At 44.0% G+C, this 25968-nt stretch overlaps 1 protein-coding gene across 3 annotated transcripts in view; it reads left to right on the forward strand.

Annotated features, from left to right (window-relative positions):
• RAB22A (RAB22A, member RAS oncogene family) overlaps nucleotides 1-25968 on the forward strand; it is a 56934-nt gene that overhangs the window by 1005 nt on the left and 29961 nt on the right. For all 3 annotated transcript variants that reach the window (XM_060621087.3, XM_060621090.3, XM_060621097.3), the window contains exon 2: nucleotides 90-169. In XM_060621087.3, the coding sequence (XP_060477070.1) occupies nucleotides 90-169 (80 nt within the window). The remainder of the gene's footprint in view (nucleotides 1-89; nucleotides 170-25968) is intronic.

A 25968-nucleotide genomic window follows, 5' to 3' on the forward strand; every position in this document is an offset into this window, starting at 1 on the left:
ATTTTTCTGAAATCCTGCACCCATGGCCCAACGTAGTTTTCGCCGTCTGCAAGCAAGGAGATTTATTTGTGTGTCTCCTTCTCTTTCAGGATACAGGTGTAGGTAAATCGAGCATCGTATGGCGGTTCGTGGAAGACAGTTTTGATCCGAACATCAACCCGACAATAGGGTAAGAGATTAAATCTGTTGACTGTGTAGCTAAAGGCGTATCGGAAGTCCTTCCAAATTAAAAAGTGTGTTACGGGAGAGGGAGTGGGTGTGCGTTCACCGGTGGCAGTTTCCATCATCTCTGGAAGGACTTAAAAGTACCGTGAGGGGCGCCTGGGTGGCTCAGTCGGTTAAGCGGCCGACTTTGGCTCAGGTCACGATCTCGCGGTCCGTGAGTTCGAGCCCCGCGTCGGGCTCTGTGCTGACCGCACAGAGCCTGGAACCTGTTTTGGATTCTGCGTCTCCCTCTCTCTCTGCCCCTCCCCCACTCATGCTCTGTCTCTCTCTGTCTCAAAAATAAATAAACGTTAAAAAAATAATTTTTTTTTAATTAAAAAAAGAAAAAAAAAAAAAGTACCGTGAAGACCGGTGTGTTTGGGGAAAGTTGTCTTTTGATTTGTGAGGTGAACACTTCACACTAAAAATCCAAGTTAAAGTTTTACGTAGAGCGTGCTTCAGTCTGTAAATATGAACGACAATTACGTCTTGAAATAAAGCAGAAGAAAAGAGGTCCTGGTAATCCTCTTTCAGGGACATCAACTGGAAGATACTTAGATGGTTTTAGTTCTTTTCCTGAAAAGTGGGAGGCATCTGTCAGACTGGGAGGGCTGGCACGTGGGTAAGCGGACGCCCAGGACAGCGCTTCTGGCCGCGTCACCACTGCTCCTGTCTCCTTCTCATACATTCCTGCGCAAGTAGGAATAATGAATTAATACATTAATGTTGAAATGGCAGCTTTTTCCTGGTGTCTGGTTCTTTGGGTAAGTGAAACTGACTGGCTATATAGGTTTTTGTGAGAAAACCTTTCAGGGTAACTAAGTGTTGTAATACTAAGACTTTTGCTGTGAGAAGTTGTGTCTTACAGGTTTTACTACTGTGCGAGGCTTATAAAATTAAATAGCTGCTATGCTATTTTTATTGCAAACCCCCAATCAAATGGTATCTTCCATTTAAAGAAACATTCAGTGCTCCTGCAGAAACACTTTACAACGTACACAATCCCGTTTGCAGGCATGGAGGTGAAACCACCACTATCGTTCTGAAATTAAAATGCCTTTCTGTATCCTTCAAGAAAGAACCGCGTATGTGCACTTGTGTAAAACGTGACCTCATCCGCCTTCGGGCCTGCCTGTTGCTACCTGCCTGGGAAAGCGAAGTGACAGGAAGTGATAGCAAGTCGTGCTGGTGACTCAGTGCGTGACACATTTCACACCAGGTCAGAGCTGGAAACACGGCTCTGGAATACGCAGATGCCACCTTGGTGAAAAGTGCTCTCTCAGACAAGGAGACAGAACAGGAGGGGTACGGTTCCGGTTCCGGTGGTGGTGATGAGGCCAGCAGCCCCGTCCTGGGCGTCCACTTCCCCAGCCTGGGTGGGTTCCCCCACCTTGACTCCCGCTCTCTTCACCAGGGGGTCTTGGCTCACATTTCACAGGCAAGAGGAAGATGAGGTTTCCCTTCATTTCCTTCCACTTGGTTTCTTTTCTCTCGGCCTCCGCAGGTATCTTCCTCCTTTTGTGACCAGCTCCCCTCACACCTGAGCCCTGGAGCCCCCTCATCACCACTTGTCCCTTTCTTCTTCCCGCGCCCCGCCTCCTTGTCACGGCCTGCAAACGTGTCCCCGACTCACCTGCTGTCCTAAGACCATACCATTTCCCAAGCCTGCCGTGCCGGTGGCGGGAACTCCTGGAAGAGAGGTTGCTGCTCCCTCAACTGCTGTTCACTCTTGGACCTACTGTTGTCTCCATTCCACCCCCAGCATCCCACTAAAACCACCTTCCCTCCGTACTGGTTTCCATCGAGTTGACAAAAACAAGAAACAAGGGCTTTTTTTTCTTTTTTTTTTTCTTTATTCATTGAGCGCTTTCTATATGCCACATGCTGGACTGGGTGCTGGTAATTTAAGCCAGGGGTCAGCAGACTGGACCTTTGGCCTCCCTGCTGTTTTTATAGATAAAACTTTACCGAATCACAGTCATACTTACGCACACACTGTCTCCACTGCTCTCTGGCTACAGTGGTAGAGTTGAATAGTTGTGACTAAGGTCCTGTAGCCCAGAAAGTTGAATATATGTGCTGTTTGGCCCTTCTCAGAAAGTTGGCCAACCCCTAATGTAGCTAGAATCGGTTCCTGCCCTGGTGGACCTTCCCTACAAGGAGGAAAGAGATCCATCCTAAAACTAATGTGCAGGAAATGATTTATTGGACCTTTATCTGTGCTACAAAAGAGAAACATGGGAGTGTGCTGAGAGCATAATAGGTAACAGGGGCTTGGCCAAACATAAAGGAATGGCTGATTCTCAAGGGAAACAGTGGAGGTGTAAAGCATTTGGAAGCCCTGTCTAAAAATTGGAAGATGAGTGGATGATGCAGTCTTTAATTTTAGCTGTGTTGGAGGGTGCATGGTAGTACCTCATTCTGGTTTTAATTTCCATTTCCCAAAGATGGACGGAGGGCATAGGTGCAGAGGGAGGTAGGAGGGGCAGAATGTCTAAATTCCCATCTTCCACAGATAGCTCCAATTTAAGTCCAGGCCTGATGGCTCCTAGGGCCCATGCTTCCCCTCACCCCACCCTGTGTGACATATTTGGCCATTAGGGAAGGCCCATGAGTATGGGAGGAGTGAGGGTCTTAGGACAGGAACAGGGATGGCTACCAAGTTCTGCAGGGGACGAGGTCCAAATCACGGGTTGGAAATATGGGCCTGGCCCTAAGGGGAAGCCTGGAGAAGTTGACTTGAGACTACAGTGCACAGGTGAAGTTGAGTTGTGGGAGGGATGAGAGCACTCGTGGGAAACGTGGGGAGCAGGACACAGCTGGGGAAGACCTACATTTGCAAAACAGGCGTTGGGGGGACGGGAGAGGAGAAGACAACAAGGGAGCATGATCACGGAGGAAGAGAACTAGGGAAGACAAGGGTTGCCCTCCAGCACACCAACACCTGGTAAGGGGTGTTGGAGCCTCCCCTGAACTCCAGGACCTGGCCACCCCCCGCTATGCCCTGTTCTCCCGCCTCATGTTGCTGCCGTCCCCCCTGCTGCTCACTTCCCTCAACGCCAACAACTAGTTAACTTCCACACTTCAAAAACTTTCTTCTTAAACTTTCGATTACAGTTTCTTTTAAAGAGCAAAGGTGTTTTTTGATCAAGTCCAGTGTATCAATTATTTTTATAGTTCACGTTTTTTGTCTTACGCATCCATCCAAAATCATCAAGATTTTCTCCTATGCTTTTGTTTAGAATTCTTACGCCTTTATGTTTTAAATCTTAGTTTATGACTTAATTCTACTAGCTGTAGTTTACTGTGCAAAGGAAGTCAAGGATCATTTTTTCCCATGTGTCGGTCTAGTCATTATAGCAACATTTGTTAATGATGAATTCTGCATTTATTTAATTAAATTACCTTGGCACCTCTGTCAAAAATTAGTTGTATGTGCGGGTCCATTTCTGTTGCATGGATCCATTTGTGTATCGTAGTGGTAGTACGATATGTGGCCCTGGTTGCTGTAGATTTGTAGACATCTTGAAATCTGCAAATGTTGAAATCAGGCAGTGTACGGCCATTGTATTCATACTTTTAAAAATCTGTTTGACTCCCCTCAGTCCTTTATATTTCTGTTTGAACTTTAGAATCGGAATGCCCAATTTGTGAAGAAAAGAAAAACAAAAAAACCCTGAAATTTTCATCGGGAATATAGCTAATCTACTGAATAATTTGGAGACAGTCGACATCTTAACAATATTGTGTCTTCTTATCCGTAAACATGGCATACTTCTGCACTAATTTATTTCTGATTTCTGTCCACAAAGTTTTTTAGTTGTCAGTGTGCAGGCTTTGCACATATTTTGTTAAATTTTTCCCAAGTAGTTTGTGTGTTTTTATGATCAGCAGATGGAATTTTTTTATTTCAGTTTTTATTTATTTATTTTGAGAGAGAGAGAGAGAGAGAGGGCACGTGAGAGCAAGCACACGAGCAGGGGTGGGGCAGAGAGAGAAGGAGAGATGGGGGGGGGGTGGGAAGAGAGAGAATCCCAAGCAAACTCATGCTCAGCATGGAGCCAAACGTGAGGCTCAATCTCATGACTGAGATCATGACCTGAGCTGAGCTCAAGAGTCAGCCGCGGGACGCCTGGGTAGCTCAATCCGTTGAGCCTCCAACTCACCTCAGGTCATGAACTTGTGATTCGTGAGTTTGAGCCCCATGTCGGGCTCTGCTGACAGCTCAGAGCCTGGAGCCTGCTTTGGATTCTGTGTCTCCCTCTCCCTCTGTTCCTCCCTTCCCCCGCCCCCCCCCCCCCATACTTTGTCTCTCTGTCTCTCAAAATAAAGATTAAAAAAAAAAAAAGAGTGCTTAACCAACTGAGCCACCCAGCTGCCCCTAATTTCAATTTATTTTTAATGTAATTTGTCAATCTGGCTAACATACAGTGTGTAAAGTGTGCTCTTGGTTTTTGGGGTAGTTTCCTGTAATCTCAATTTTTTTAAATGTTTTTATTTTTGAGAGGGAGGGTGGGAGCATGAGTGGGGGAGGGGCAGAGAGAGAGGGAGACAGGATCTGAAGCAGGCTCCACACTGTCACTGCAGGGCCCACTGTGGGGCTTGGACTCATGAACCGCGAGATTATGACTTGAGCCAAAGTCAGCCGCTTAACCGACTGAGCCACGCGGGCACCCCCCCTAAATTCAATTTTTAATTGTTTGTTGCTGAAATATAGAATAAATTTTATTTATATGTGTTGGCCTTGTATCTTGTGACTTCCTAAATTTACTTAGTTCAGGCACTTTTTTGGTAGATGCCTTGGGATTTTCTTAGGTGTACAATCATGTCCTAGGTAATAGACTGTTTTACCTCTTCCTTTCCAATCGGTATGTCTTTTATTCTTTTTTTTTTTTTTTTTTGCTTGCCATATTACATTAGCTGAGACCTCCAGTACTTTGTTGAGAAGTGGTAAGAGCAGATGTCTTTACCTTATTCCCGATCTTGGGGTAGGAAACATTAGATCTTTTACCATTAAGTTAGATGGTTAGGCCCTAGGTTTTTTTATAGGTGCCCACTGTCAGGTTGAAAAGAAAATGTTCTCCTCTATCCCTAAATCAGTGAGATCTTTCATCAGGAATTATGTTGAATTCTGTCAGGGGGTTTTGTTTTGTGTTTTGTTTTTACATGTTTTGAACTGTTCTTATTTTCTTTTCTAGTCTTAGAATAGTGGATAACAACAATCTATACTAAAAGATTAAATGTGTTCCTAGGAAAAATTTTACTTGGTTATTGTGCGTTATTTAATACATTATTGGGTTTGGGGGCACCTGGATGGCTCCGCCGGTTAGGCGTCCAACTTCAGCTCAGGTCATGATCTCATGGTTCATGAGTTCAAGCCCCACATGGGCCTCACTGCTGGCTGCCCATCCCCCACTCATTCTCTCTCCATCTCTCACCCCCCCTCCAAAATACATTATTGGGTTTGATTTATTAAAATTTTGCTAAGGGTTTTTGCCTCTATGAGGTGAAGAATTCTCTGTAGTTTTCTATAATGTCTTTTTCTTGTTTCGGTATCAGGGCCTCATAAAATAAGTTAGGAAATGTTTTCTCCTTTTCTACTTTTTTGCAAGGGTTTATGTAGAATTGGTGTTATTTCTTCCTTAAAGGTTTCGCGTGATTCACAAATGAAGCCATCTGAGTAAGGAGTTTTCTTTGTCAGAGAAATTAACTACAGGGGCGCCTGGCTGGCTCAGTTAAGCATCTAACTCTTAATCTCCACTCAGGTCCTGATCTCATGGTTTGTGAGTTGGAGCCCTGCGTTGGGCTCTGTGCTGTCAGCTCGAAGCCTGCTTAAGATTCTCTCTCCCTCCCTCCCTCCCTCCCTCTCTCTCTCTCTCTGCCCCTCCTCACCTCTCTCTCTCTCTCTCTCAAACATTTTTTTTTAATTATTAAAAACAAAATTTTAACAACAGATTAAATTTCTTTAGTAGATACAGGTGTATTCATTTCTTCCCAAGTAAGCTTTGGTAGTTTGTGTTTTACAGTGAATTTGTCTGTTGTATCTATTTTTTAATTTATTGACATAAAATTCATTTAAAACATTTTATTATCATTTTAATATCTTTAGGATCTGTCCAGTTTACTAATTTTAATGATCTTTTCAAAGAACCAGCTTATTTCATTAATATTTCTATATTTTCTATTTCATTGATTTTTGCTTTTTGGTTTCTTTTTTTTTCCTCATTTGCTTATTTTGGCTAATTCTTTTTTTTTAAGTTTTTTAACCTGGAAGTTTACAATATTGATTTTTAGGGCCTTTTTTTTTTTTTTTTCCATTATATGAGCATTCAAAACTGTAAATTGGGGCACCTGGGTGGCTCGGTTAAGCATCCGACTTCAGCTCGGGTCATGATCTCACACTCCGTGAGTTCGAGCCCCACATCAGGCTCTGTGCTGACAGCTCAGAGCCTGGAGACTGCTTTGGATTCTGTGTCTCCCTCTCTCTCTGCCCCTCCCCGGCTCATGCTCTGTCTCTGTCTCAAAAATAAAATAAAAACAATTAAAAAAAAATTTAAAAAAAAAAACAATTAAAAAAATTAAAAAAAAAAAACTGTAAATATCCCTGTAAGAACTGGTTTAAGCGAATCCTACAGATTTTGATACACTGTATTTTCATTTTCATTTAGTTCAGAGTATTTATTTCCCTTGTGATTTGCTTGATCTGTTGGTTGTTGAGAAGTAGTCCCTAACCTCTAATTATTAGGGATTTTCCCGAAATTTTTCGATTATTGATTTCTAGTTTAAATCTATTGTGGTCAGAAAATGTATTCACTATTATTTCAGACCTTTTACATCTGACATTTGTTTTATGGTCTAGAATATGGTCTTCGCAAATGTTCATGTGCACGAGAAAAAAATGTGTTCTATAAATGTTAGCTTGGTTAACAGCACTGTTTATGTCTTTATCTTTACTGTTTTTCCCCCCCTCTCATTTGCAGTGACAGGAGTGTTTGAAATCCAACCCGAATTGAGAATTTGTCTATTTCTCTTTTGTTCAATTTAATCAGTTTTTGTTCATGTATTTTGAAGCTCTTAGATTGAGTGTTTCCACGTGTCGCATTATTTTTCTTGATAACTTGACCCCCTCGCCATCATAAAACATCTTTTTCCCTGGTAATAGCCCTGATTCTGAATTTTACTTTAGAAATTAATACAGGCTCTTCAGCTCTCTGTTGATTAGCGTTTGCGTATCTTTTCCCATCCATTTACATTTAACCCGTTTATGTCATCTATTTGAAGGAGGTTTCTTGTAGACAGCATTATGGGTCCAGCTTTTAAGCTTAATCTGACAGTCTCTACTTTTAAATTGGAGTGTTTAGACCTTTACTGTTCAGCACGGTTGCCAAAGCCCCATGTGGCTATTTGAACTTAAGTTAATATTAAAAATTTAGTTCCTCAGTCATCCGAGCTATCTTTCAGTTCTCATGAAAAGAAGCTGTGTTGCATAATACTGATTTGAACCATTTTGGGGGCACCTGGGTGGCTCAACCAGTTAGGCGTCTGACTTCGGCTCAGGTCCTGATCTCACCGTTCGTGGGTTTGAGCCCCACGTGGGGCTCTCTGCTCTCAGCCAGCACAGAGCCCGCTTCAGATCCTCCGTTCCCTTCTCTCTCTGCCCCTCCCCCACTTGCACGCGTGCAGTCTCTCAAAAATAAAATAAATGTTAAAACAGACAAACCATTTTTACTTCTTTGAAAAAGACCATTTTTATTGCTTGTAACCATCAATATGGTTTGGCTTAAATCTACCTTCCTATTTGGCCCATGTTGATGATTCCATTTCAGCTCCACTGTCTGCTTGGTAGCTCTGTTTCTTTGCTTTATCACTTTGGTGGTTGCGCTAGGATTTACAACGTACTTCGTTTTCGGTCTACCTTCAAATAATACACAATTTTCACGTATGGTAGAAGAACCTTACAAGAATATACTTTCGTTTTCTCTCTTGTGCTTTGTGCTATTACCGGGATATGTTTCACTCTTCACTCCTGCATCTTACAAGATTCATAATATACTTTTTTTTTTTTTTTTTTTGGCCTCAGTCAGAATGGATCAGCGATCCTTTAAAGAGACTGTTGGTCTTTTTTTCCCGGGTCCTTGTGCCAATATCACAGTTTTTTCACTTCTGTATCTTTGTGATGAGTCTTAATGTCCAATGATGTGGCCTTGTGTTATTCTTCAAGAATGTCTTGCCTTGCATTTCCATATAAACATTAAAAAATCGTCTTGTCCATTCTCACACATACCAACATGTTAACCTCCACTGTTTCTGATTGGCATTCCACGGAATTTATAGATCAGTTTGGAAAGAAATGACCTTTTTATGATATTGAATTTTCTAATGTATGAACATTGATTATTCCATTTATTAGACAAGCTTCTTTATTTTCTCTCAGTGTTTTTTCTACTTCTCTATATAGTGGACTTGCACATTTTTCATTATATTTATCCTAAGGGTTTGATGTTCCAAAGCAATTTTATGCTGTTAATATACTATATGGTACTGTTTTGAAATGTACTCATTTCTAATCTTAAACTTTTTATTTCTTTTTTTATTGAATTGAGTAGGATCTCCAGTACAATATTGAATTGAAATGTGGTCCTGGGTATCCTTATTCTAATCTTAGGGGGAAAGCTTTCACTGTCATACTATTAAATATATTTGCTGTAGGTTTTTTGTTTTTTGAGTGTTTTTTTTTTTGTCCATGTGCCTCATCACATTACAGAGTGTCCTTCTTTACATCATTTGCTGGGATTTTTTTTTCTTTTTTTACGTGAACAAGTGTGGGGTTTATCAAAAGATTTTTGTACATCTACTGGATCGGTCATGTAATTATTCTCTTTTATGCTGTTAATGTGGTAAATTACACTGCTGAATTTTCTTGGAATAGATCCACTTAGATCATGATGTATTATTCTTTTTATATATCACTGGCTTTAGTTCGCTATTTTTTGGGCTTTTTGTGTATGTTTCAGTAAGATTGTCATGTAATAATTTTGTAATGTGCATGTCAAGTTTGGTGTCAGGGTTTTGCTTCTGTTACAAAATGAGCTGGGATACTCTTCTACCGAAGAGTTTGTATAAAATTGCTCTTAGTTTTTAAGTGATTAGTAAAATTCATCAGTGATGCCATCTGGGCTTCTAGGCATCCTTGTAGAGTGGAGTTTAAGGAGCCAATTTCTTTTCAGAGTTGTAAGGTTATTCATTTACACATTATCTATTTCTTCTTGTATTGGTTTTGATATTGGAGTCTTGTGGGTTTTTTAAGGATTTTGGCTCTTCCATAAACTTTTTCCAATTCGCATAAAGATGTTAAGATTCTAAACTGATAACCCTTTTTACATTTCTAACATGAGTTTTGCCCTTGATCGGCTCTACACTATGTCCACTTAGTAATTCATTAATTTCTGCTCGTATCTTGATTGTTTCTGTCCTATTCGATGTGCTGCTCTTTTCTAACTTCTTGAGGTAGATGATTATATCATTGATTCTCAGTCCCTATTTTTTTCACGCCCGCAAGACGGGGAGGGGCAGAGAGAGAGCATCCCCAGCAGGGATTCCGATATGGACCTCAGTCTCACGAACTGTGAGATCACCACCGGAGCCAAAATCAGGAGCTGGACACTCAACCGACTGAGCCACCCAGGCACCCCAGTTGTAGTGATTACATTTTGAAACCTTAACCATAGCTCTTGCTGATTCCAACAAGTTTTTGTATATCATAATTTCCTTATCGTTCATTTCAGAATGTTTTTCACTTTCTGGTAAGATTACATCCTTGTGGGGGGGTTGGGTGCAGCGCCTGGGAGGCTCAGTCGGTTGAGCTTCCGACTTCGGCTCAGGTCATGATCTCACAGTTCTTGAGATTGAGCCCCACATCAGGCTCTATGCTGACAGCTCAGAGCTTGGAGCCTGCTTCAGATTCTGTGTCTCCTCTCTCTCTTTCTCTCTGTCCCTCCCCAACTCACACTTTGTCTCTCTCAAAAATAAATAAATGTAAAAAAATAAAAAAACAAAAACAAAAAGATTACATCCTTGGGGCGGCTGGGTGGTTCAGTCGGTTAAGCTTCTGACATCGGCTCCGGTCATGATCTCACGGTTGATGGGTTTGAACCCCGCATCAGGCTCTCTGCTGTCAGCATGGAACCCACTTTGGATTCTCTGTCCACACCCCCTCTCTCTGCCCCTCCCCTCCTTGTGTGTACATGCTTGCTTTCTCTCAAAAATAAACATTTTTTTAAAAAAAGATTACCGGGGCGCCTGGGTGGCTCAGTCGGTTGAGCATCCGACTTCGGCTCGGGTCACGATCTCACGGTCCGTGAGTTCGAGCCCCGCGTCGGGCTCTGGGCTGACGGCTCAGAGCCTGGAGCCTGCTTCTGATTCTGCATCTCCCTCCCTCTCTGCCCCTCCCCCGTTCATGCTCTGTCTCTCTGTCTCAAAAATAAATAAACGTTAAAAAAAAATTAAAAAAAAAAAAAGATTACATCCTTGATTTAAGTGTCATTTAGATGTGTTTCTCAATTTTCAAATACAAGGAAGTTCTCTAGTTAACTTTTTGTTAATGATCACTGACATAATTGTACTGAGGTGACAACGTAATTTTATGATTTAAGTCCTTTAAAATATGATACAGTTTACTATGTGACACAGCATATGTCAATTTTAGGAACACGTATTCCATATGTGTTTGAAAAGTTTGCATACTGTGCACCTGTTAGGTGCTGTATTCTATGAATGGAATTAGGTCAAGTTCATTAATCATGTTGTTTATTCTTTCTGTTATCCTTGCTAGTTTTTTGGTCTGTCTAAATCCAACAGTTCCTGAGAGAAGTGGATTAGAAACTCTCACCATGGTTATGTGTTTATCTGTTTACCCTGTTCATTCTGTTTCATTTTATCAAAACATTAAGTACCTATAAATTTAGAATTTTATATCTTCCTGGTAATGCAAGCCTTCTAACATTCTGAAATGTACTCTTTTAAGTTCTAGGGTGCATTTTGCCTTGAAGTATAATTTCTTATGGTTGGGAATTGCGTGCTGCATATTTTCTCATTCTTTTGTTTTTTAACCCTTCCGTGTCTTTATATTTAAGGTGGGTCTCTTGTAAGCAGCTTATGATTTGATTCTGGTGATGTATCTGGGAGGGTGTATGTAACCAACACCCTAATTAAACTCCAGAAATTTACATCACCTCAGAAAGTTCCTTCTGTGAGTCTCATTCCCCTAAGCAGCAGCTGTGGTGATCTCAGTCACTATGGATGGATTTGCCTGTTCTTGAATTTCACCTAAATGAAATAAATGGTGTCTAGTTTATTCTTCATAAAACAAATGTTTTGGAGATTCAGCTGTGTTGCTACATGTATTATAGTACTGCCAATTTTTTAATTGGTGAGTGATGTTCTCATATGAATGGGTCACAATTTATCTCTTCGGGTTTTGGACCTCCAGATCGTTTCCAGGTTTTGGCTCTTGTGACCATAGATACCGTGAACCTTCTTTTACAAGTCTTCTTGTACACATAGGTTTTCATTTCCCTTGGGTAAATAACTAGGTTTGGAATTTCTAGTTCACAGAGTAGGTGGATATATAATTTCATAAGAGGTTTGCAGACAGTTGTCTAGCGTAGTTGTATCATTTTACCCTCCCACTATCAATCAATGTGTAGAATTCCAGCTGTTCTACGTTCTCACCTGTATTTGTCTGTCTTTTTCACATTAGTTGTCCTAGTGGATACAAAATGGTATCTCATTGCACCCTTAATCTGCATTTCCGAGATGACGGATAATGTTACGTATCTTTGCGCGTGCTTTTTTGTCACTCGCCTGTCTTTTATGAAGTGGTATTCAATATTCAGGTCTGTCGCCTTTTTCATTTAGGGTTTGTTTTCTTTTTTATTTTTTAATTTGTTTTAATGTTTATTTATTTTTGAGAGAGAGACAGAGCATGAGCGAGGGAGGGGCAGAGAGAGAAGGAGAGGGAGACACAGAATCTGAAGCAGGCTTCAGGCTCCAGACTCTGAGCTCATAGCATGGAGCCTGACGTGGGGCTCAAACCCACAAACTGCAAAATCATGACCTGAGCCGAGGTCAGACACTTAACTAACTGAGCCACCCGGGCGCCCCTGGAGTTTGTTTTAATTTCCTTAATGAGTTCTTCTGATAAAGAGGAGTTTTAATTTTGATAAAGTCCACGCTATCAATTTTGTCTTTTTTGTTTGTTTATTTAAAAAAATTTTTTTTAATGTTTATTTTTGACAGAGACAGAACATGGGCGGGGGAGGGGCAGAGAGAGAGGGAGACACAGAATCCCAAGCAGGCTCCAGGCTCCGAGCGGTCAGCACAGAGCCCGACGCGGGGCTCGAACTCACAGACCAGGAGATCATGACCTGAGCCGAAGTCAGCTCAACCAACTGAGCCACCCACGCGCCCCTCAATTTTGTCTTATTTGATTCATGCTTATTTGGTCCTCTCTAAGAAAATTCTGCCTGTCCCAGAGTCTCCACAATATTCTTCTATATTTCCTTCATAGTTTTAGCTTTACGTTGAGTTCTTTGGTCTATCTCAAATTGATTTCTCACCCTTCCTGTGGATCAGGGATCTGAGAGGCTTAGCTGGTGATGGTTCTAGCTCAGAGTCTTTCGTGGTGTTGCAGTCAGTCGGGGCCACAGTCAAATGAAGGCTTGGCTGGGACCGAAGGATCTGCTTCCAAGATGGTGCCCTCACACAGCCGGTGGCCGGAGGCCTCAGCTCAGAACTCTGCCACTCGAGCCTCTCCACAGGGCCGCTTACGTGTCCTCAGAGCAAGGCCGCTGACTTTCCCCAGGACAGGCGAGCCACAGGAGAGCGAGGGGGGGTCGCAGCGTACTTCATGACGCATTTAGGAGTCCCCTGCCATGGCTTCTGTTCTTTAGAGGGGTGACCACATTACCCACCCCACGTGTGCAGCACACAGAATGGCGCTCCGCTCTTGAAGTGGGGGGGGGGGGGGGAGGGGGGGGTTTGAAACACAAAAACGGGAACATATTCTATAGCTGCCACAATTACATTAAGTGAACTTTACAACTGTGATCATCCCTGATGGGTCTGATTGTGAGCCAACATCTGAGAAATTCAAACTGAGAAAAACATTTTACTAAACAACAGGCTTGTAATCTTCAAAAGTCCAGAAAAGTCAAGAAAGACTGAAAAACCGATCCAGATTGAAGGAGGCTAAAGAGTCATGACCACTAGTTACATGTGACTTTGAACTGGGTTTTTTACCCGAAACTCGATCACTGGGACAGTTGGCAAAACTCAGATGGGTTCTGAGAAATGCGTGGTGATGGTGTATCGTGAATTTCATGATTTTTAGGCTCGTTGTGCTCATGGAGGAGAATATTCGTGCTGTTAGGAAATGCCTGCTGACCTTCAGAGGTAATGAGGCAGCTTATTGTCACATGGTTCAGGATAAATAAATTCTGTGCTCCTAAGTTTTCTCTAAATTGAGGACTGTTTTAATTTTTTTTTTTTTTTTTTTTTTTTAGCGATGGTTAACTTACTGCAAAGAAAGGTGTTAAAAAACAAGTGGCTTTTTTTTTTTTTACTAATGTCATTGAAAGACAACTGGCTGTTTGGTGTAAAGAAAGCATGATTAACATTGTGCTCTCGGTGCTTCTTCGCCTTCCACAGGCCCTCAGAGCCCAGGGCCCCTTCCTCTCCCCAGATGGGGACTCCTGACTTTGGCCAGCCGCCATACCTCACTCTGGGCCACTCCACCCCTCCACCTGAATGGCCCACCTAACTAGCAACTGTGACATTAAGCAGTCACTCAGGGCAGGAAGACGAAGAGGAGCAAAAAAATTTCTTGTTATTGGGGCACCTGGGGGGCTCAGTCGGTTGAGCATCCGACTTCGGCTCAGGTCATGGTCTCGCAGTTCATGAGTTCGAGCCCTGCATCGGGCTCTGTGCTGACGGCTTGGAGCCTGGAACCTGCTTCGGATTCTGTGTCTCCCTCTCTCTTCACCTCTCCCCTGCTCATGCTCTGTCTCTCAAAAATAAATAAATGTTTAAAAAAAATTTTTTTTTAATTTCTTGTTATTTTACACACATACTGCCATATCCACTGCTGCTCATTCCTTCCTGGAGAAGTGAGTTTTCATCCGACGTCATTTCCTTTTGGCCTAAGAACTTTCTTAGTGTTTCATGTATTCCGGGCAACTGGCGACAGGTTCCCTCAGTTTTTGTTTATCGGAAGACGTCGTGCCTGTACTGCATTCTCACTTCTGAAGGATATTTTTGCTAGCTAAGAGATTTCCGGGTCGATTTTTGTTGTTACCGTCGTGTACCATAATGATTCGATACTTGTACCTATTGTGTACAATAAGTTTAGTTAACACCCATCGCCACACATAGTCACAAAAGCTTTTTTTCTTGAGATGAGAACTTTTAAGTCACTCTCTTAGCAACTCTAAATACACAAGACGGTATTATTAACTATAGCACCACGCCGTACGTTACATAGTCGAAATGGGTGAAGGTGGTCAAAAGGTACAAACTCCCCGTTGGAAAGTAAGTCCTGGGGATTTAGTGTACAGATTTTTCTTTCATGATTTTAAATATGTTATTCTATTATATTCTGGTCTCATGGTTTCTGTTGAGGGGCCTATAATCATCCTTAACTTTGTTACTCTATATGTGATGAATCTTTTTATTTTGGGGCTGCTTTTAAGATCTATCTTTTTTTTCTCTTTTTTTCAGCAGTTCACTATAATATGCTGGGTGCATAAAATACTCTGGGTTCATTGGATCAGAGTTTCTTAGAATAGAAATTTGATTATTTGGGACATTTTCAGCCATTATTTTTATTTTATTTTATTTGAGAGAGAGAGAGCAAGTGAAGGGGCAGGGTTGGGGGGGTGGGGGGACAGAATCCCAAGCAGATTCTGTGCTGTCAGTGTAGAGCCCTATGCAGGGCTCAAACCCACCAACCGTGAGATCGTGCCCTGTACTGAAATCAAGAATTGAATGCTTAACCGACTGAGCCACCCAGGCCCCCCCGCCCCCAGCCATTATTTCTTTAAATGTTTTGTCTACCCCATTCTTTTGCTCTGCCTATGGGATTCCAGTTATAAGTATATTAACCTGTTAGATACGATCTAACAGATGACTGAGCCCTGGGGCTTCTGAGTTTGTTTTGGTTTTTTTCCATCTTTTCCTTTGTGTTCTTAGGATCCTGTTATATCTGATCTGTCTTTAAGTTCAAGTGATCCTTTCTTCTGTCTCTGAAGTACATCTAGTGTATATTTTTACTCAAATACTATCCTTAATTCTAGAGTTTCATAGGATTCTTTTTTATATTTTATATGCTTCGATTCCCCATCTGTTCACTCAGTCTGATTCTTTTTCTTTAAGTCCTGACTATATTTATAATAGCCTCTTTTAGAGCGCCTGTCTGCTAATGCCAACATCTGGATCAGCTCAGGATCTATTGCTGTTTACTCTTTTCTCTTGACCTTGGGTCACGCTGCTTTGCACAGCTAGTGTTTTTTTATTATATCCTGGATACTGCAGAAGATAGGTTACAGAGATCTTAGATTCTCTTATCTTCTGTTGAGGAGTGCTAAGTTCTGCTGGAGCAGACAGTGAAGTTAGGGAGCTCTTCCACTTGGTTACGATGGTCGTCTCGGAGTGTCGCCGTTAGCCTCATGGCAAACCCTTCTTCCCAGGATATCGTCTTTACCTCTCAGGTACTGTTTGTGGGTTTTCATTCAGGGTGTTCTCTGGGCGCCTGTGAGTTGGCAGGATTCAGACTCCCGGCTTTTTCCCAGCCTTCCGAGAGTTGCTGTCCTTGGAATCTCCCCCGTGTGTGTGCGCGGTTTGGAGTCAGCCGTGGATTTGAGATGAGTGTATGTATAGATTCAAGGCTCTCCCCTCTGCAGCTCCTTCCTTTCTAGGACATTCCCACTCTATTTCCAGCCACGGCAGTGGCCTCCAATGAGGTCCTCTAGCCAGGAGCACTGGTTTTCCACTTGACCAGTTGATGGCGGTTATTCCGGTGCAAGTTACCGGCACCACTGCTGGACTCGGGACTCCCCAACTAGACTTTTAATTTCAGTGTATATTTTACCTTTCGTATAGTTACCGATGTCTTTCTGTTTAAACTTATGGTTTTACACTTTGCTTTTTATTTACCCTGCCCTCTATTCTTTCGGATTGAATTTTGTTTTGTTTTGTTTTTAGTGCTATGTTTCTCCCTTCTGTTATCTTGGTAATTATACATTCCTTTATTATTCTTTAAGTGTTTACTCTAGAAATTACTTTATGCATCCTGGACTTATTTGAGTCTTAACATAAATTACTTTCACCACATTTCCCGACAATACAGGGGTCTCAAATCTAATTTCTCTGCTTCCTGCCTTGCATGCTCCTATAGTGTATTTTAATTCTAGATCTCACAGGACATTTGTTATTGTTATACAGTGCACATTCCTGTTGATTTCTTCCATATGTCTACTCCCTCCATTGCTCTGCGTTCCTGCTGCATTTCTGACCTTCCATCTGGGATCATTTACTTCATTGTGAAGAACACTGTTTTGTATTTGCTTTAGTATCCTCTTCTGGTACAGTGTTGTCTACCTGAAAATGTCTTAATTTTAATTTATCTTTTTTTTTTTAACTGAGCTTTTATTTACATGCAATAAAATGTGTAGTTCTGTGAATTTTTACCTTGTGTCTGTTCACGTACCATCGAGATACAGAATATTTCCGTTCCCTCAGACAGCGGCCTTCCTCGTATACCTACCCCGCCTCACCGGCATAACCACGTTCTGCCTTCTGTCACTGTAGAGTACGTGGGTGTTTTGTGAACTTCATGTAAACGGAGTCCTATTACTTATACTCATTCATGCTGCCTTCTTGTGCTCAACACGCTGTTATTGAGGTTTATCCATGTTCCTTTTTATTGCTGGCTAGTATCCTATTGTGTGAACGTCCCACAATTTGTTTATCCAGTCTCCTAGTGACGGACATTTAAATAGAGTCCAGTTTTGAGCTACTATGAATAAAGCGGCTGTGAATATCTGCATACAGTTCTTTTTGTGGGCATGTCCGTGTGTGACTCTTGGGCACATACCTGAGGGTCAAATTTCTGAAGAACATAGGCATGTTCGTTACCTGTCTTCGTGTAACACGTTAATTACCCTTACACTTAGCAGCTTAAAAAAGAAAAAAAAAAAAAAACACGAACATGCAGCATCTCTCACAGTTGTTGTGGGTCAGGAATTCGGGAGCAGCTTAGCGGGGTGATCCTGGCTCTTGGCCGTGTAGACCCCTGCCTCCGACCGCTTGAGCGTCCTCACCGCACAAGAGCCGTCATCCTCAGGATGAGGAGTCCGTGAGAGCCCGGGATGGAAGCTGCCGTGTCTTTATGACCACCTGTCGTTTCCGTGACGTCCTCTTGGCCGCACGGAGCCCCGTGCCCCGTGGGAGCGGCCCGTGCAAGGACATCGGCGCCAGGAGTGAGGACCCCGAGGGCCGCCTGGGTGCTGGCTGCCGCGGCGGGTTGAAAGGCGTGTGTAACTTTTGAAGAAAGTGGTGTTTTCCTGCGTGGGCCCCCACGCTCCCCCCCCTCCCCTCCGGCAGTGTGCGAGCGCCCCGCAGGCCGCTCGGCCCCCCGACACCTGCTTTGAATCGTAGGTCAGGATCGCTTCGGAGGTTCGCTTTCGCTGAGCGTAGAATTCCCGGTTTTTCCTTACTGTCTCTTGGATGCCTCCGGAAACACGTGCCCCGTTCGCTCCCAGCTCCCTCCGCCTCCCCTGAGGTCAGGAGTCAGGCTTGCTTCTCTCTTGACTTCGTGTTCTTCCTCCGGGTGCCTCCCACGTTTCCCTTTCTCCCCTGGCCTTCCGCTGCCCCCCTTTGGTGTTCCAGGAGAGGCTCTCCTTGTATTTATCCTGCCCGGGTTCGTGGCACTTCGGGCACCTGTGGTGTGATGCCTTTCAAGTTGGACGGTTGTCAGCCGTTATCTCTTCAATACTGCTTTTGTTCCATTTTCTCTCCTCGTCTCTCACTGTCACGCGGCTGTTACTGTAGTCTAGAAGTTTCCATGTCGGTGTCCCATACTTCTCTGCATTTTCCATCATTCTTTTCCTCATGCTTCCGTCTACGTATTTTTCCTAGCCTTTCATCTAGTTCGTTAATCACTTTTTCATCTAACTAATCTGATTTGAAGCCTGCTTAAAGAACCATGAAGTTCTTGACTTCAGTTAAAGTTCTAGTATATCCCTTAAGGTTTGTTTTAGTTTCCCTTTTCTCTGCTGAGATTGTTAGTCTGGGTTTGGGTTTTTGGTTTTTAAATTTTACTTATTTCCTTTAATCTCCACACCCGGCATGAGGCTCCAACTCACGACCTGGACGTCAGGAGTTGCGTGCCCTCCCGGCAGAGCCAGCCAGGGGCCCCTGGGTTTTTGTTTTCTTAAATGGGCTAGACATGGTTATTTTCAAGTCCATTTTTAATAACATAACGCAGTGCAAAGTGTTGTGGATTATTGGAGTTGGGTAATGGATTCTACTTTTGTGAGTGAGACTTTTCATAATAAAAGTTAAAAATAAGCATGTCTGATAACCAATCCATTCTCCAGATGACCTTCTCTTCATTGTCTTGATTGTCGATCACAGTGACTTATCCCCTCTTATGCACAGCATTTTTTAAATTGCATTCCAGACATTGTTTATTACAGTTTTATAAATAATTAGAGGCTCTAGTTCAGGGTCAGCAAACTTACCACCCAGGAGCCAAATCCAGTCACACCAGTTCGTGTACATACTGTTCATGGCCGCTCCTGCGCTACAGCGGGAAAGGTGACGAGACCGTGACCAGCAGAACCGCAAACATCGGCCTTTGACAGAAGAAGTTCACCGGCTCCTGCGCTACATGTTTTCCGCCGGACTCACAAATCCAGTCCCTGCTTCCGCCTTCTGCTGCCTTCACCCCAAACCTAGGACTCTGGACCTGGGTGACGGCTTACAGTTTCACAGCCTCCCTGCAGTGTCACCTCGTCTTATCTTTGCGCGTATGATTCCAGCTCCCTGAGCACACGTACTGTAGAACACGCCTGTACATGTTCCGCTTATCTCGTAACGTGTCAGTCACACTGTTTTCTCGTTGTGGGAGCTCTCCCTGAACACGGTCACTTGGTCTCTGTTTTGCCAACTTGCCACTGGCTGCAGTGCTCTGTCCTCCGTTCTGCCAGATTTTACGACGGTTTACCTGCGCCTTGCCCTAGCCTGAGTCCTTGAAGGCTTTATTTCTCGGGCCTAACACGGATTGGCCCTGTGGGTGTGTTTTTGAGGGCATGACAGGAAAGGTGTCCTGCTCCTCTCGTCTTGCGCTCCGGAGCTCATTGCTTCCTCTTCAGAGGGGCACCTGGCTCTCTGAATTGAGCCCTTCTTTTCCTCTGTCTCCACGGTCTTCATCCACTCCTATTCACCCCAGACACACGACTTCCAACTGAAAAGCGTTCTGTCGTTGGATCTGTGTTCATTCGTTAGCCTTTTAGGAAATGGCGCCTGTCTTCTTCCCTCTCACTGTCCGTCCCGTCAGACCTCAAATCCAGGAGACATCCTTGAGTCCTCCTTCATTTTTACACTTTATATTCAATCCATCTGTAAGTCTTGTTTGTTCTTGGTCTTAAAATACATTCATATCTTTACACTGCCCTTCATATCGTCTTAATTTGATAGTATCAATTGGATGGTCTTATTTTTCTTTAAAAATCTTTAGTGGCTTCCTATTACCCTGAGAATAATAACTAGAAACTTCACTGTGATTTTTATCACTTTTTCCTCTGTCACTGCACTGTGGCCACGGCCCTTTCCAAACACCTGTTCTCTCCTGCCTCAGGGCCCTTGCACTTCCTGTTTTCCCCTTTTTGAAATGTTTTCTTCTTTCCCAATTTTCACATGGCTAGATCTTCTCACGTGTTAGGGTTTATCCGAGAGGTTTTTCCTACCGTCCGATCCCAAATTACCACTTCAATCACTATCACCACACGATGGTTTGATATCTTCATAGTAAGTAAAAATCTTTAATCGTCCATCTATTTATCTACCTATTTATTGTCAGCTCCTACCACACCAGTAGAAGTTCTGTGAGAGGAGAAACCTCATCTGAAAAGATCACAAATGTATCCCCAGTGCCTAGCCCATAGTACTTGCTGAGTAGAAAGTTGTTCTTTAATTACAGGCTTTCTGTAATTGTGTACTCTTACTGGCTTCTGCCCCATTATTCCACTGGAACCCCTGTTGGAGAGTTGAACGTCAGCTTGTGAGTAGCCAGATAGGAGCTACAGGTTGCTTTTTATTGTATTCGTTCTCTCTAGAAGTATCTGGCATTGTCTTGATACCCTTTTCTTTTTCCTGCAAAGCCTCTGGCGTCCCAGGACACAGCTCTGATTCTCCTCCTCCCCACCTCTTGGGGTAGTCTTCCGTTTCGTTTCTCAGCCTCAGTGTCCGGATTCTGTCGGGCGCCGCGGGCGTAAGGGCTCAGTCCCACCAGGCCGCGGGCACTTCCCACGCCAGCTGCAAGTTGTGAGCGCCCACACTTCTGCCCGACGTGGCCATCACCTCGAGAGTTCCCACGACCGCCCCCGCTTCAGGTTGGATAATTTGCCAGGACTGTTCACAGAACTCAGGAACACGCTTTACTTACGTCTACTGGTTTAGTATAAAGGACACAAACGAATGGCCAGATGAAGAGGTGCATAGGGCCGGAAGGGCCTCAAGCATAGGAGCTTCTTGTCCCGTAACGTTGGGATACGCCACTAACCCAGCGGCTCTTCGAACCCAGTCGTTAAGGCGTTTTTACAGGGGTCTGATTACTAGATGTGATTCATTGACTCGCTGGGCACCGGTGATTAGCTCCACCTGCAGCCCCTCACAGCTCCCCAAGGTTGCGGGATGAGACTGAAAGTTCCAGCACTCTAGTCAGTATTTGGTCTTCGTGGCAGCCGGCGCCTCCCTCCCCGGTCCCGGGACAGCGTCGGAGCCGCCAGGAGTCACCTCCTGAGAACTAAAGACACTCCTGTCACTTCAGAAATTCCAAGAGATTTAGGGTATTTGTATCAGAACCTGATGACAAAGACCAGATGTATGTTTCTCATTATACCTCATTCGCCTGCGCCTCATTGGCATCCCAGAAAGGGGGAAAAGAATGGAACAAAAGAAGTAATTCAAAAGATAAAGGGCAAGAACTTTCCAAGATTGATGAAAGTGACCAATATGTAAATACAAAAATATCTCTAAACTCTAACCAGGATAAATACAAAACAAACCGTAGCCTAGATACGCTGTAGGCTGCTCAAACTGCTCAAAACCAAAGAGCAGATCTTAAAAGCGATCAGAGGGGGTATTGAAAAAACACAATCTATGTGGGAGAACGGCGATAAGAGTTATCACCGACTTCTCAACAGAAACACAAGAGGATGGAAGACAGTAGTGTGGCATCTTCAGGTTGGGGGGTGCAGAGGGGGACCTGCCAAGCAAAAATTGTACATCCGGCAAAACTTTTTCTCAAAACTAAAGGTGAAATGAAGACATTTTCAGCCCAGACCCGGGCCAGAAGAAATGCTGAAAGAAATTCTAAAAAGACTACTGGCTTGAAAAATAACAATGACTATATTTATTTATAACATATGAAGAAGTGTAAGGCAGCAGGAATACAGTAGGTGGGAGGGGGATTCGTTGAATTACACCACCCTAGATCATGAGCTGTTCGTCAAATAGCAGATTATGTGGAAATGCGCCAAAATTTGCAGTCACATTATAATCTCTCGAGAAATCGTTGAATAAATGGTCACACAAAAAGAAAGCTAGAAATTCCATACAAGAGAAAAAAACGAGAATGAAAAAAAAAGTGATTTATCCAAAAGAAGGCAGAAAAGGAGCGAAGAGACAAATGCCAAAATGGGAAATACCGCCAGCCGTCTAAACGATTGCATTAAATGTCAGTTTTCTTGTTCCTCGCATTTATATATTTTCTAGATGCCACAGAGCGTTCTACATTTCTGCGTACACTGTCGTGTTTGTGAGTATGACCTCTGTGACAGTTTGGCAGTGTTGACCGTCTTTGGGCCTTCTTTTTTCTCTTTGTGTTGGCTAGACGCTCCGGCCGGATGTTGGGTAGTAGCGGTGAGGGCGGGCATCCACGCCTCGTCCGTAGAGCGTGGCCACGGTTGGAATGGATGTGGACCAGCCAGAGCCTGATGCGTTGCTGGTGGGAGTGCGTGCGATGCTCCTGCTTTGAGGGACTCTCTTTTCATAGCAGTTAAACATGCATCTACCCCGTGACTCCACAGATCCCCTCTTAGGTAGTTACCCAAGAGAAGTTGACGTACATCCCTCCAGAAAGACCTGTGCAAGAGGTCTTATTCGTAGAAGCCAAAAACTTGATATTTGGAGAATATCCCAAATATCCCTCAACAGGAGAATGGAGAGAGTGGTGTATCCATCGGCGGAATACCATACAGCAATAAAGAATTAACTACCACATAATATAAATGGATTTCAAAATCACCATTAAATGAAAGAAACTAGACAGAACAGAGTGTATTTTATGATTTCACCGATAGATCCAAAAACAATCAAAACTAATCTGTGAAGTTGAAGTCACAGTGGTTTGTGTGGCATGGGTACAAGAACGAACTAAAAATGGGCAGGAGGGAACTTTCTGGGGTGATGGAGGTGTTCTCTGGTTTGGGGCAATAGTGATAAGGGTATATGAACTGTTAAAACTCATTGAACCTAAAACCTGTGCCCTGCTTTTTATTTTACTTATTACTTTATTATTACTTAATTATTACTTATTACTTAATTATACTTCAACAAAATATATATGTTTCTGTATATTTTCAAAGCCCTGTGTTATCGGTACTGAAGTTCTTCCCAGTTTTCAAACGAGAGAATTGGGCGGAGAGAGGTCTGTTGACTTGCTCAGTGATACACAGTTCGTGGCAAAAGCTGGGTGGTCTGGCTTAAGGGTCCACACCCTTGCCCGGCGCCCTCATCTCGTACCCTGGCCCGGCAGTTCCCTGTCATGGACTTTATCCTTCAGATAAACTCACATTAGTTCCACACAACAAAGTTAATAATTGTGCAAGGTTAGTCATTGCAGAATTGCTGATCAGTAGGGGTCTGGTTATATGATTTATAGTGCAGTCATTCAACAGAATATGATAGAGGGCAAGAGCCAGCTTGAGAAAAGCTTACATATTTTTTTTAATTAAAAATGTTTTTAATATTTATTTTTGAGAGAGAGAGCACGAGCAGGGGAGGGACAGAGAGAGGGAGACACAGAATCCGAAGCAGGCTCTAGGCTCTGAGCTGTCAGCACAGAGCCCGACATGGGGCTCGAACTCACAAATGGTGAGATCATGACCTGAGCCAAAGTCGGACACTTAACCGACTGAGCCACCCAGGCGCCCCTGGAAAACCTTATGTGTTTATATTGGATGATCTCCTAGGTATAGGGTAGAGTGGAGACAAATCAAAGATACGGACTACATGCTACCACCTGTATTAAAAATAAATGAAAGTACAAGGGACACTGTATATACCTGTGCTTGTGGAATCCCGAAGCATTTCTGAAAGGAGACTTAAGAAGCTGTGACATGAGCTTCCAGGGAGAGGAATTGAAGATCTGGGCAGAAGGGGTGGGAGGGAGACGTTCCGGCAGGCACCTGTTCCGTACATCTTGGGTAATGAAGCATATGAGTCTATATTACCTATTCAAAAAAATGAATGAATACAATTCCAATTTGGAAATGACTGAAATAGCTCATCACCACCTATTTGCCTGAGCTGACGGAAGCCGGCCTCAGACCCCTCAGAACCGTCCCTCTCCCTCACGACAGTCAATGCCCTGTGGCTTGTGTGTGTCAGCCTCAACGTGTCCCTCCCTTTCCATCGAGCCTACCGTGTCTTTCTCCTGGATCATTTCTCTCCCTCCCTTCCTTCCTTGCTTCCTTATTTACTCCCCTGCCCCTTTGCCATTCCTGCCCTTTTTCCCTCCGTCTTATCCGTGCCCTCGCTCTCTGGTGTCCCCCAGGTTTTGCCTGCATACCCACGCCTGCTTCTGCCCTGCGAGCTCCTTAAAAGCAGAAGTCCATCTCGCTCATGCATGGCTTATTAAAGGCCTGGTATCTGACAGAGGGACCCCAGAGCTCTGTTGCCTGCTTCCAGAATTCACCTCTAAAACAGGTCTGATAACAACATCCCTTCCCCTTCAGGGGCCCCCTCTTGACCTCTAGCTGTCTTTCCCAAACTCCATCTGTAAATGACTTGTGATGGTGTGCAGAGGAACATTTTAAGTTTCTATCAGGTGTCTTACGGTCTCTCAGTCCGTGAAACCAGCGGGCTTTTAATTTTACCAACATTACTGCTTAGACAGACAAGGCAAAGTTAAGAAATAGGAGAGTGAGTTTTCTTTTTTACCGTATTGAGTAGTGAGTAACACAGATGGATCAAGGGGCAGAAGTGACGGTGGTGGAGATCTGGCCTTTGGGGAGCTGCTCGCTTACGGGAAACGGGGGGGCCTCCCACGGGGTAGACGCTTATCACTATGGAGAGTACAGTGGCTTCTGTCCCCAGCCTACCTAGAGCCTCTTCTGTGGTTCCCCATCGGCACGTACCACCCCCCCCCCCCCCCCGCCCAGTCTAACCATGCAGAACCCCTGGGATTCTTCCCGTACGTTCACAACTTTGTGCTTTTGTTCCTGCTGTTTATCTTTATAGAATGTGACCCCCTTCTCCCTTGGGTCCTGTGTCCCTATCAGCTGGGCAGACTCCCTCCCTAACTTGTGGGTTTAGCCCAGACTTCACCTCTTCTCTGAAGTCCTCGTTAGCGTGTTAGTTTCTTGTTGCTTCTCTGACGAGTTACGGCAACCTTAACTGGCTCACGGGAACACAGGTTTGTCATTTTATGGTTCTGAAAGTCGGAAGTCTGACACCTGATTCACTGGCCGAAACTCAGGCTGTTGGCAGAACTGGTTCCTTCCAGAGCCTCTGAGGGAAGACTCTGTTCCCTTGCCTTTGTCAGTTTCTGGTGGCTGCCTTAGTTTGGGGTTCGTTTGCCCATCCGCCTTCAGGACACATTGTCCTGGTCTCCGCCTCCGTCTTCACATCGCCTTCTCCCCCGGCCCCGCCTCCTCCGGCCCTTAGAAGGAGCCTTGTGATTTCGTTGGGCCCATCAGGATCATCCAGGATCTTCGCCCCATCGCGAGATTCTTAACCACATCTGCAAGATCCCTTCTGCCACGGAAGGTAACATAATCACAGGTTCTGGGATTGGGGTGTGGACATTCTGCGGGGGTAGAAGCATTATTCAGCCTCCCACACCTGGCATCACCGCTTTCCTGGGTAGATTTGGCTTTCCCTTTGTACCCCCACAACTCTGCCCTTCAGGATCTCCCAGGATATCTGCCTTGTAATTATCCGTTCACCTGACCGGTCCTCCCGCCGTGAGCCTCCTGGGGGCAGGGACGGAGGTACACTCACGTGGCCTGCCCAGTATTCCTGCCGTGTGGTAGAAGGCCACGTGTCTGAGGGAGTAGACCCAGTGCAAGACAGCACCGCAGGGCCGTGCTTCCGAGGACAGGGTCAGGGGCCTGGCCACCTGGCCAAGGATCCTAGCCGTGCCACTCACTGGCTGTGTCCCCCCATGTCTTGTCTGCAAATTGCTGAGGAAGAGTCAGACCC

This window comes from Panthera onca, chromosome A3 (genome assembly GCF_046562875.1).
Source record: "Panthera onca isolate mPanOnc1 chromosome A3, mPanOnc1 haplotype 2, whole genome shotgun sequence".
Classification (NCBI taxonomy): Eukaryota; Metazoa; Chordata; class Mammalia; order Carnivora; family Felidae; genus Panthera; species Panthera onca.